This window comes from Oncorhynchus kisutch, linkage group LG18, assembly GCF_002021735.2.
Source record: "Oncorhynchus kisutch isolate 150728-3 linkage group LG18, Okis_V2, whole genome shotgun sequence".
Lineage (NCBI taxonomy): Eukaryota > Metazoa > Chordata > Actinopteri > Salmoniformes > Salmonidae > Oncorhynchus > Oncorhynchus kisutch.
Window position 1 is genome coordinate 47,459,904 of NC_034191.2, and position 11,949 is coordinate 47,471,852.

Below are 11,949 nucleotides of genomic sequence, written 5' to 3' on the forward strand. Positions count from 1 at the left end.
CAAGTCTTTTGGCCACACAGGAGGCTGCTGTGGGGAGGACGGCTCAGAATAATGTCTAGAATAGAGTGAATGAAATTCATTATGGTTGAGTTGTGTGTTCCTGGTGAATTTGTAAATGGAGGATGTGATTATATAACTCAGATTTCAATGTGTGTTCTGAACCACCTGTTCATACCACCTGTTTGCATGATGATGTGACAAGCCAGGATTTCAACCTTTATTCCAAGCCTTTTCATCACCCGACATCCATGGATTGTAGTTCTTCTTCTTCTTTTAAAATACATGGTAACATGATCATCTTAAACACTTAACCATAATATTTATATTCTTTTGGTGGATGTTACATTGAAAAAGGATAGCCTAGTAGTGGTTTAACACTTGGGAGAGCAAGGTAATTTTCCTCATTCTAATGCATTTTTGAATACATGGGTTGCTTCTCTGTCACCTCTGTCTCGTGTCACACCATTATGAGCATTCTATTGACTTCTCAGCCATAGTGGCTCCAAAAAATTGAGCGGTGTCTAGTCATTCTTAACAAGGGTTAATGATTGTTCAGTCTAAATTATACTATAGTGGCATGTAAATATGATGACATTCCTAAAAAAAAGACAACTTTTTGTCATCATTATGGTGTCATCAAATTTACTTTAGGGTAAATCCACTTGAATTCAGTCACTTTTTGACAGCATCCCTTTGTTAGGGCGGAGAGACATGTACAGTGTCTTGTCAGTATATCCATAATCTTTGTGTGAGGTGACCTTGTAGGTCCTCAACACACAACATACGCTGGTGTGCCCCAGCCCAATAGTAGGCCTAATAAACTGCTTTATGGGCAGCCCAGTCCCATGCTAAGCCCATAGTTTAGTGGAAACCAGTAACACACAATATATATTTTTTAAAGTGTGAACTGTCATTGAATGGGGAGCAGAAATACCTACGTTTTCATCTAAGGTCACATCCAGAGTGTAGACTACCACAGTGCCTGTACTGTAAATACTTGGAATGCTGGCTTTGAGAAAACAAGTAAACTCATAAATACATTAAATATATATTTGTAAGTGATTCTCTATTGTTCCATGATCAACAAGTCAATGATCAACACAATACATTTATGCGTGAAGACGACTACAGTAGATCTCATGGTGTGGTACCAGATTATTACCGGGCTAATATGATAGGTTGATTAAAAAAAGACATGCAATATAATTGGTTCTTCTGCATGTCCATTATGTTTCTCTTCATGTTAATCCGGGGCATTTTGGAGGGTATTGGCTGAACATCCGGTTCGCCTGTCAAATAGCAGTGAGCGAGCCGCACACCCCTGCAATAATGTGGCACATTGAAAGACAGGCAGTCAGACAGTAGGTACATGTTCTTGCTCACGATAGAACGGGAGTTGTTTGATTGCTCTGCTCGAATAGGAATTTAAACCCTCCCTATCAACTGATTTAAAGAGACGTTTTGACGTTTGTCATTGCTTAGCATTCATTTCTGAAAGAAAATGGCGGATGTAGAGACTGGTGGTGCTGCGCCGGAGAAGAGCCTGGATGATTTCTTTGCCAAGAGGGATAAAAAAAAGAAGAAAGAAAAGGGAGGCAAGGGAAAGGAAGCCCCATCTGGGCCCACACCAATTGTATTGAAAAAGAACAAGAAGGAAAAGGAGAAGTCCGGCACGAAAAATGAAAATCAAGATGCGCAGCCGGAGAAGGTAACGTTGGCTAGCCCCACGCCAGTCACGGTTGGCACATACTGCTGCTACTAGCCAAATCAATCTTTTGCTAGCTAGCTAGCTAGCTAGTTTGCCTGCTAACAGTGAGGACTCGTGGCTGTTTAGTAATAAACCATGGCTGGCTAGTTATTATACTGGGCTAACACACGACTTCTGGAGATACATATTTAAGGTTAGCTACCTTACTAATTAACTAGTTCCTCAAACAGCAATCCAATCATTTAGTTCGCTGCTAGATAAGCCAGCAAGCTCAACACTTATTCCAGACGGTGAGCAGACATGTCTCGATAACTTTAGGCCGCGACAGTGTCAACTCTCTCGATTGGTCAACGTTAATCAGCTAGGTAACTACGTTAACTGACTTAACTTTATCCATTTGGAAGATTAGTAATGTTGCTAGCTAGTTGGCACGATTCGCAATAGTAGATGCTTAGGCCTCTAATCTTCTCAGAATTTACAGATGGTTAGCCTGAGCAATGGGGACTGCGGCGGTTAGACTCAGAACATTTGTGCGGGAAATACACTGAGAGCATAACTTACTGGTGATGTTAGTAACATTTGCAGCAGAAAACGTTAGCTAGTTACCAAATGCACATTTTATTATGATTCTGATAACCGCACAACAAGCCTAGGCAGCCGATAGTGCCGGTCTAACGTTAACTGTCAACCTGTCCCCTATCTGGGATACTTTAGCTAATTAATATCAGGGTGTTACCCTGGTGTGATTCTGTGCAGAGGTTGTGACACTTATTCCAGAGGCAGTGTGACATGTTGTGATGACCGTCCCAAGTCAGGGTGTGGCCTGTATCCAGATCCTAGTTTCTAGTTCTTTGGCCCCTTGACAGACGCTCCTTTGCATGGTCATCATGTCAATCTCAATTTATCATGTAAAATTTGACAAGCAAATGTATGAACTACGAAGCTGTGGATTGCTAAACCGCCAGTTAGTGGGGGGTGTAACTGATAAACTGTGTGCTCTGTCTGCAGGAGGACGAGGAGTGGAAGGAGTTTGAGGCAAAGGAGGTGGACTACAGTGGACTCAGACTGCAGGCTCTGCAGATAAGGTAAAACTGAACATAAGGGGGTCCCCATTCATTCAGTAGGCACTACCCTAATGACATGTTAAACATCTGTACTAGTGGCACATTTTTTTTGTTGATTGGGTTTTCTCTGGCGATTGTGGCAGTGATGAGAAGGAGGAAGAGGAGTATGAGGAGGAGGTTGGTGAGGATGGAGAGATCATCCTGGTCAGTGGAGACAAAATGTCTGGACCCTGGAACAAATCTGGTGCCCCGCCCCCAGCCGCTGCCCCTGTTGGTGAGTATACTTCTCTCCACTCTATGTATCACTTCCACATTGTCTTATTGTAGTGTGTATGTATGTGGGTTACTCCAATAGATATTTTGGCGAATACTAATGAGGCTTGCCCTTTGTTTTCACTAACTGGTTTGCTTCATCTCTGCTTTTGTCTCTACAGAGGTGGAAGAGGTGCCTGAGTCCAAGCCTTCTGGGGTGTACCGCCCCCCAGGGGCCCGACTGACTACCACAAAGCGTGGCCCCAACCAGGGGCCCCCTGAGATCTTCAGCGACACACAGTTCCCCTCACTCATGGCCGGCTCCAAACATGTGGAGACACGCAGGTGAGTGAACCTCAACTTCAGATATCACTCATCTTAAGCCTGTTGCATGCTTCCCAGGCAAAAAGTTTGCGCATGTATTATGACAGTTTTGTGACGTTTTTGTTCATTTTGCTGTCCGGCATGTTTTTTCAGCTGTTCGTGCACACTAGGGCTGTCCCCAACTAAACAAATCTTGGTTGACCGAAGGTAGTCTTATGGATTTGTTTAAAAGTGTGTTTTTCCATAGGATGTGTCTGTTTTAATAAAATCAACTGTGCATTGAGCTTGTCTGACGCTTTTTAAGATTACGGTTTGATGAAATAAGACAGAAGCCTCAAGAGGGTGCCAGAGACCTATATATCCAGAAGAGAGAAACCTTTCTCCTCTCACTCCTGCTGGCCATTACACTCCTGAAGTTGCTGGTAATGGGCTACGCTACGTGAGGAGTCGGCAACCTTTCTAATGTGGAATGCCAATTTATCTTACCTGCGTGGCAGTTATGTGAAGCAGTTTCATTTAATTTATAATAACCACTTCATATCTCAAATCATTGTCCAAATATAAAAGATACAAACCTGAAACTTAACACCTATTGCCAACTATGTAAAAATAGCCTACATAAAATAAAGCCAACAAATAAAAACATTGCAGCCTGCAGGTAGAAAATATCCTGATAAAAATCCTATAAATCACATTAGATACACATGGCCTGTCTGCAACGAACTTGAAACATTGTATTAACTTGGGTCCGGCCTGCCCTCAGTTTCCTCCGCCAGAGAGCTCAGGACAGATGCAGCAGTAGAACATTTACGCAAGGGATAAAGGAGCTCACTCGAGCTGAGTAATGGCACCTCAAATTTTCTACTGCTTGAGCTCCTGTTCCTTTTTATAGAATATTAGCTCAAAGTATTGTGGAGCTCCTGCACCTAAATATGAACAGTACCAGATACCAAAATAAGTACCGGAACCTATTTCAGTCCAAGTCGAGCACTAATAAGTAGTAATCAGGTAGGCCTATTTTACTACTTTTCCACTGGGTCAGAGAATTACATTCTTCCCTTTCACACTGAGTGCTTATCAAAAGGTAGACAGCTGGAAAGATATTAAAATACATTGAGGAACTATTGTAATTCTCAATGATGTAAAAACAGACTTAATTTGCTTGCTGTTTGAAGTCAGAATATTACTTTGAGCAGCTCATCAGTGGTGGTGCGATAAGGCCAGTAAGAAATGCGATCAGATCCCCAAATGAGCACATTTATATGCCTAGATTTGCGCGCAGGACATGTAGCCTATAGGCTTACTCAACATTGACAGGAGAGCTCCACACAAAAGACAATGACTAAATTAACAAAAACTTGTTTCTCACAAGTGTTTGCAGAGTGCACAACTAATGCTACAATATGTCCACTCCGACAATGATAACAGGAAGACTGGAATAATATTGAATGCATTAATATAATTTACTGTAGCAATGTAGATTAGGGGTAAATGTACCACTGGTGTTATATGTAATGGGGGATATACACTAACAATCTAACACAAACATTGAATGTGTACAAATTGGCGGGGGAGAGTGCATTCTGTAGAGAAGTGCATTGTACGTCTGGGTGCATAGTCAATTCGAAGTCTGCATTGGCCATGCAGAATTTGCGGTGAAACGGCCTCAGCAGAAGTCAGGGCATTCATACTTGCGCTTTGTCGAGAAGTGCAGAGCGGTTGTCAAGGAAGTGAGTTTGTTTCCTACAGGATGTACCGCCCCCATCTACCGTCAACCAATCATGTAAATGCGGAGCTGTACAGAGCCCTCTGCGTTGTTACAACGTTTGGGAGGTGCATGGGAATGCAGTACGGCGTTGTATTTGGCCTCTGGAGGCTCTGCAATTGCTTCGCACCGTCCATATGGAGTCTCCAACCACATTTTCAGATCACGCATAAATGAGCTTTTAGTCCCCACAATGGATTAGTTCAATGAGGGGTGTGTGTGTACAATGCATTCGACTAGTATTCAAACTAGAGGTTGACCGATTAATTGGAATGGCTCTGCATGGGTAACGCTGCTTCGATGGTGGCTGTTGATGCTGGTTCGAGCCCAGGGGGAAGCGAGAGGAGGGACGGAAGCTATACTGTTACACTGGCAATACTAAAGTACCTATAAGAACATCCAATAGTCAAAGGTATATGAAATACAAATGGTATAGAGGGAAATAGTCCTATAATAACTACAACTTAGTCTTACCTGGGAATATTGAAGACTCATGTTAAAAGGAACCACCAGCTTTAATATGTTCTGAGCAAGGAACTGAAACGTTAGCTTTCTTACATAGCACATATTGCACTTTTACTTCTCCAACACTTTGTTTTTGCATTATTTAAACCAAATTGAACATGTTTCATTATTTGAGGCTAAATAGATTTTATTGATATATTATATGAAGTTAAAATAAGTGTTCATTTAGTATTGTTGTAATTGTCATTATTACAAATAAATAAATACAAATTGGCCAATTTTAATCGGTATCAGCTTCTTTTTTGGGGGCTCATCCAATAATCGGTTTCGGCGTTGAAAAATCATAATTGGTCGACCTCTAATTCAGACCCCTTGACCATTTCCACATTTTGTTACATTGCAGACTTGTTCTAAAAATGAGGAAAAACATGAATTGAATTCAATCTACGCACAGTACCCCATAATGACAAAGTGAAAAGGTTTTTAGAATAAATAAAACACAAATGCCTTGTACTTTAGTATTCAGAACCTTTGCTATGACTTGAAATTGAGCTCAAATGCATCCTGTTTCCATTGATCATCCTTGATGTTTCAACAACTTTATTGGAGTCCACCTGTGGTAAATTCAATTGATTGGACATGATTTGGAAAGGCACACACCTGTCTAGAAAAAGTTGAAGTTGGAAGTTTACATACACTTAGGTTGGAGTCATTAACTTGTTTTTCAACCACTCCACAAATTTCTTGTTAACTATAGTTTTGGCAAGTTTGTTAGGACATCTACTTTGTGCATGATGTATAAATTCACTTTCACAATTCCAGTGGGTCAGAAGTTTACATACACTAAGTTGACTGTGCCTTTAAATAGCTTTGGAAATTACAGAAAATGATGTCATGGCTTTAGACGCTTCTGATAGGCTAATTGACATCATTCGACTCAATTGGAGGTGTACCTGTGGATGTATTTCAAGGCCTACCTTCAAACTCAGTGCCTCTTTGCTTGACATCATGGGAAAATCAAAAGAAATCAGCCAAGACCTCAGAAAAAAAATTGTAGACCTCCACAAGTCTGGTTCATCCTTGGGAGCAATTTCCAAACGCCTGAAGCTACCACGTTCATCTGTACAAACAATAGTACGCAAGTGTAAACACCATGGGACCACACAGCCATCATACCGCTCAGGAAGGAGACACGTTCTGTCTCCTAGAGATGAACGTACTTTGGTGCGTAAAGTGCAAATCAATCCTAGAACACAGCAAAAGACCCTGTGAAGATGCTGGAGGAAACGGGTGCAAAAATATCTATAGCCACAGTAAAACGAGTTCTGTAACAACCTGAAATGCCGCTCAGCAAGGGTAAAGCCACTGCTCCAAAACCGCCATCAAAAAGCCAGACTACGGTTTGCAACTGTACATGGGGACAAAGATTGTACTTTTTCGAGAAATGTCTGATTAAACAAAAATAGAACTCTTTGGACATAATGACCATTGTTAAGCTTGGAGGGAGAAGGACACCATCCCAACCGTGAAGCATGGGGGTGGCAACATTATATTGTGGGGGTGCTTTGCTTCAGGAGGGACTGGTGTGGTGCACTTCACAAAATAGATTGCATCATGAGGGAGGAAATTTGTGGAGATATTGAAGCAACATCTCAAGACATCAGTCAGGAAGTTGAAGCTTGGTCGCAAATGGGTCTTCCAAATGGACATTGACCCCCAAGCATACTTCCAATGTTGTGGCAAAATGGCTTAAGGACAACAAAGTCAAGGTATTGGAGTGGCCATCACAAAGCCCTGACCTCAATCCTATAGAACATTTCTGGGCAGACCTGAAAAAGCATGTGCAAGCAAGGAGGCCTACAAACCTGACTCCGTTACACCAGCTCTGTCAGAAGGAATGGGCCAAAATTCACCCAACTTATTGTGGGAAGCTTGTGGAAGGGCTACCTGAAACGTTTGACACAAGTTAAACAATTTAAAGGCAATGCTACCAAATACTAATTGAGTGTATGTAAACTTCTGACCTACTGGGAATGTGATGAAAAAAATAAAAGCTGAAATAAGTCATTCTCTCTACTATTATTCTGAAAGTGGTGATTCTAATTGACCTAAGACAGGGAATTTTTACTGAGATTAAATGTCAGGAATCGTGATAAACTGAGTTTCAATGTATTTGGCTAAGGTGTATGTAAACTTATGACTTCAACTGTAAGGTCCCACAGTTGATAGTGCATGTCAAGAGCAAAAACCAAGCCGTGAGGTTGAAGGAATTGTCTGTAGAGCTCTGAGACAGGATTGTGTTGAAGGCACATCTGGGGAAGGGTACCAAAACATTTCTGCCGCATTGAAGATCCCCAAGAACACAGTGGCCTCCATAAATGGAATAAGTTTGGAACCACAAAGACTCCTAGAGCTGGCCTCTCGGCCAAACTGAGCAGTCGGGGGAGAAGGGCCTTGGTCAGGGAGGTGACCAAGAACTCAATGTACTTTCTGGATATTTCTGGAAAACAACCTGACAGAGCTTGAGGATCTGCAGAGAAGACTGGAAGAAACTCCCCAAATACAGGTGTGCCAAGCTTGTACCAAAGACTCAAGCCTATAATCGCTGCCAACAGTGCTTTAACAAAGTATGTACATGTTTTCCTTTTCTTAATACATTTGCAAATATTTCTTAAAGCCTGTTTTTGTTTTGTCATTTTGGGGTATTGTGTGTAGATTGATCAGGGGGGAAACCAATTTAATCAATTTTAGAATAAGGCTGTAACGTAGCAAAGTGTGGGGAAAAAGTCAAGGGGTTTGAATACTTTCTGATCGACTAAAACAATCTCCGTCGACAAACAGCCTAACAACCAAACAATCAACCAGTTGACTAACTGGGGTCAACCGTAGTGCGCTCAACATTTCTCTTGATGTAAGACAAAGTTCAATAGCCGAAGTCAACGCCCCTTCGTTGGTGACTGGTTATCAGTACTACTCTTAGTATGAGTGGGAACATGAAGTGTAGTCTCTCAGCGAGAGACAACTAATTTTCATGCACCGTTGTTCACTGCACCAAACATCTTAGCTAAATTGTGTGACTAAGACTTCCTTGGCCAAAACATCTAACTTAATGACACATTTCTTGGATTAATTCTGACAATTTTGAGGAAGTGTTTCTGGTTGTTGCTTCGGTGGCTCGAGGGTCAAACAACCGTAATATTATTTTCTTGTTTTTCAAGTGACGTTCTTTAAGGGGTATGCAAGCAGATGTCGTTTCGCCTAGCTGAGTTCTGCTAGGAGCAAACCAAACTAATGTATGTGGATGCCTTTAGACGTAGTGTAGAAACTTTGTTTAATATGTCCAATGCTTTGGTTTCAGGGACAGAGAGATGGAGAAGACCTTTGAGGTTGTGAAGCACAAAAACCGTGGCCGAGAGGAGGGAGGCAGTGGCGCTTCCCTGCAGCAGTTGGAGCTTGGTAACCAGTACGCCATCCTGGGGGACAAGTAGTGGCCTGCACAGCCAGCGTGGTCTTACCCAGCTGCCAGAGGGAGCTGAGCTACAGCAGTGTACCTAACTACAGCACAGTCCTGACAACAAACACTGGTGTTGCTGCCACCATCACACTGGACCTTCTCTCCTTCTCACGTACCACAGTACAATACATACAGTATACATACAAACACCTCACACAGTCAACCATATACACTAACACACACACTTTACATCTACAGACACTCCCACAATGTCAATACATTCATGTGTATATACAGTACATACACAAAGCACCTGGTTGGCAAAACTGAAAGACTACATCCAAAAGGGCTGTGGCAACGGGGATCAACTGAAACAAATATCAAATCTATATGATACACTCATATGAATGACACTGCAGCAACAACAGCAAAGGCAACTTTAGGTTGTGGATTGTATTCAGAGCAGCAGTGGTATGGTACAACTTCTCTCTGGACTTCAACTTTCTTTGATAAAGCCACAGAGGATCAAAGAAGACACAAAATTGGGCAAGATTAATTTATGGACTGTTGAGAATGGATATATATTTTTTTGCGAGATCGTTATAACCCAAACTGCACATGGTTTGTAATTGTTGGGGTGCGTTATGGTTTGGGCACACGAGTGGAGACTATCTCGGTTGCATGGCTGTGGTGACCATGTTGAGCGGGGACTTTGCTCTCATTGGGGGTGAGTGGGGCAAACGCCAGCCCTGCAGAAGAGAGAACCACCAGGCTCTTCCACTTTTCCTCAAAGGGACTCCTACAAAGATCTGTGAACATGGGAGAGAAGTTATGGTCCTCATTCAGAATGACTATTTAAAAGTGGCCTTAGTGTAAAGAAACTGCCTCGTCCTCTGGAGAGAAACTTACTGGTTGTCTCGCGCGCTGTTGCTTGCCTCCTGGATCGCACCAACCTCCCAAATTCAATAATGTAGTGCTGAGTTTCAGTATGTCAGTTTACACCAACTGTCCTTCATATCCATTGTTTGACTTGCTCGCCCTTTTTTTACATTTTTTATTATTAACATCGGCAAACCATTATTTAAGCTCTTTTCTAATCTGAAGTCATTACTTTGGTAGATTACTTCTAATTTTTTTAAGCGTTCTGAGGATTCGGTCCTGAGTTTTTGTTTTACTTGGAGGGCTGTTTCTTCACCATAGTTTTTATGTACTTACACCATTGTGTATAGGTGGGACAGAGGGAAGTAGATTGACATTGTTACAGGTGCAAAGACATTAGCTACAGCGTCCCAAAAATGACCCTTCTGTACTCAATGCCTGTAATTGACCGCAGTAAGTATGGCCTGTCATACTGCTGTCCATTTTTTTATTACTTAGTTCATTTGGAAAGAGTTCAGATCCTTTGACTTTATCCACATTTTGCTACGTTACAGCCTTATTCTAAAATGGATTAAATATTCTCATCAGTCTATACACAATACCCCATAATGGCAAAGCGAAAACACGTTTTTAGAAATTTTTGCAAATTTATAAACATTTACATAAGTATTCAGACACTTTGCTATGAGACTCGAAATTGAGCTTTAGGTGTATCCTGTTTCCATTGATCATCCTTGATGTTTCTACAACTTGATTGGAGTCCACCTGTGGTAAATTCAATTGATTGGACATGATTTGGAAAGGCACACACCTTTCTTTATAAGGTCCCACAGTTGACAGTGCATGTCAGAGTAAAAGTTTGGAAGTTTGGAACCACCAAGACTCTTCCTAGATCTTCCCTCCCAGCCAAACGGAACAATCGGGGGAGAAGGTCAGGGTGGTGACCAAGATACCCAATGGTCACTGAGAGCTTCAGAGTTCCAAGATTGTAGCGTCATACCCAAGAAGACTCAAGGCTGTAATCTCTGCCATAGGTGCTTCAACAAAGTACTGAGTAAAGGGTCTGAATACTTATGTAAATTTGAGTTTATTTTTTCCCCAAAAATCATCTGTTTTTGCTTTGTCATAGGTAAATTTATGGGGGATAAACGATTTCATCCATTGTAGAATAAGGCTGTAATGTAACAAAATGTTGGAAAAGTAAAGGAGTCTGAATATCTACTGAATGCACTGCATCTGTTTGCTTTCTCTTATGCTCATTGCATTGCTTCAGTCCAAGGCATTGAAGTTTGCCTTGTTCTGCAGCATGGAACTCACCCATTTTCCTCCCTCCTCCCCATAGAGATAGATGCCCTCAAAGGTTGTTCCAAAGATATGAAGAATATTATTTCAGCACTTATTGAAATGTTTGTAGAGCAGGTCTATGACATGTAATCGTGGTCCTGTAGAGCTTCAGTCAGTGTCTGCGGTCTGACTTTTTATTTTTGGGCTCCAAACCACCTGATCTGTTTCCTCTAAAGAAACAATGAGGTTATCTCAAAGGTCAGGTGGTTTAGATGAGAATAAGAATGTTTGCATTTCCTTAGGTTGAACAGAGGGTTAGAACTCAAAAAAGAGCTGGAGTTGTGTTCATTTCTGTCAAAGCCAATCGAAAGGAGTTGTGGAGGGCACTGTAACACATTATGCAGCCTGTGGTCCTCTGCCAAAACATTGTGGGTGGAAGTAGTGAAAATGTCTGAGGACTTAATCAAAGAACAGTTTAACAAAAAATAAACAGTGATCCTTGTGAAGGGTGTCCTGTGAGTTCTTAACCTGAAAGTAGCTGTTTTACAGGTAAGCTAGATGTTCAAATAAAAGGCCACACTGAGAAACCAGTCTGCATAAGTATTGGCAACTGGTAAGTACCGTGTTTCAGTAAGCACAATAATGCACATGGTCTAATAAATTATATTTTAGATCACCATTTTGGGTTGAGCCTTAAATGTTATTACAATTTAAAATCGGATGAAGTTCAAGCAACACTTTATGCTCAGGAGTT

General features: G+C 41.5%; 1 protein-coding gene across 2 annotated transcripts; it reads left to right on the top strand.

The window, feature by feature from the left end:
* The first annotated feature begins 1,228 nt into the window (after positions 1 to 1,228).
* LOC109908816 (protein CDV3 homolog) lies at positions 1,229 to 11,701 on the top strand. 2 transcript variants are annotated; one of them, XM_020507528.2, is made up of 5 exons: positions 1,229 to 1,708; positions 2,717 to 2,793; positions 2,916 to 3,046; positions 3,207 to 3,369; positions 3,502 to 3,631. In XM_020507528.2, exons 1-5 carry the CDS (start codon positions 1,502 to 1,504, stop codon positions 3,557 to 3,559), a joined length of 636 nt encoding a protein of 211 aa, XP_020363117.1. In that variant the 5' UTR covers positions 1,229 to 1,501; the 3' UTR covers positions 3,560 to 3,631. The 2 variants fall into 2 exon arrangements, with proteins under 2 accessions (XP_020363117.1, XP_020363116.1); XM_020507527.2 differs by lacking the exon at positions 3,502 to 3,631 and adding an exon at positions 8,937 to 11,701 and having other exon boundaries at positions 1,248 to 1,708.
* Positions 11,702 to 11,949: the final 248 nt, after the last annotated feature.

Excerpts from the sequence above, each read along its gene's own strand:
- LOC109908816 (XM_020507527.2), top strand. The coding sequence starts at position 1,502 with ATGGCGGATGTAGAGACTGGTGGTGCTGCGCCGGAGAAGAGCCTGGAT. Across the intron at positions 3,047-3,206 it reads CCCAGCCGCTGCCCCTGTTG|AGGTGGAAGAGGTGCCTGAG; the intron begins GTGAGTATACTT and ends TTGTCTCTACAG. Across the intron at positions 3,370-8,936 it reads AAACATGTGGAGACACGCAG|GGACAGAGAGATGGAGAAGA; the intron begins GTGAGTGAACCT and ends CTTTGGTTTCAG.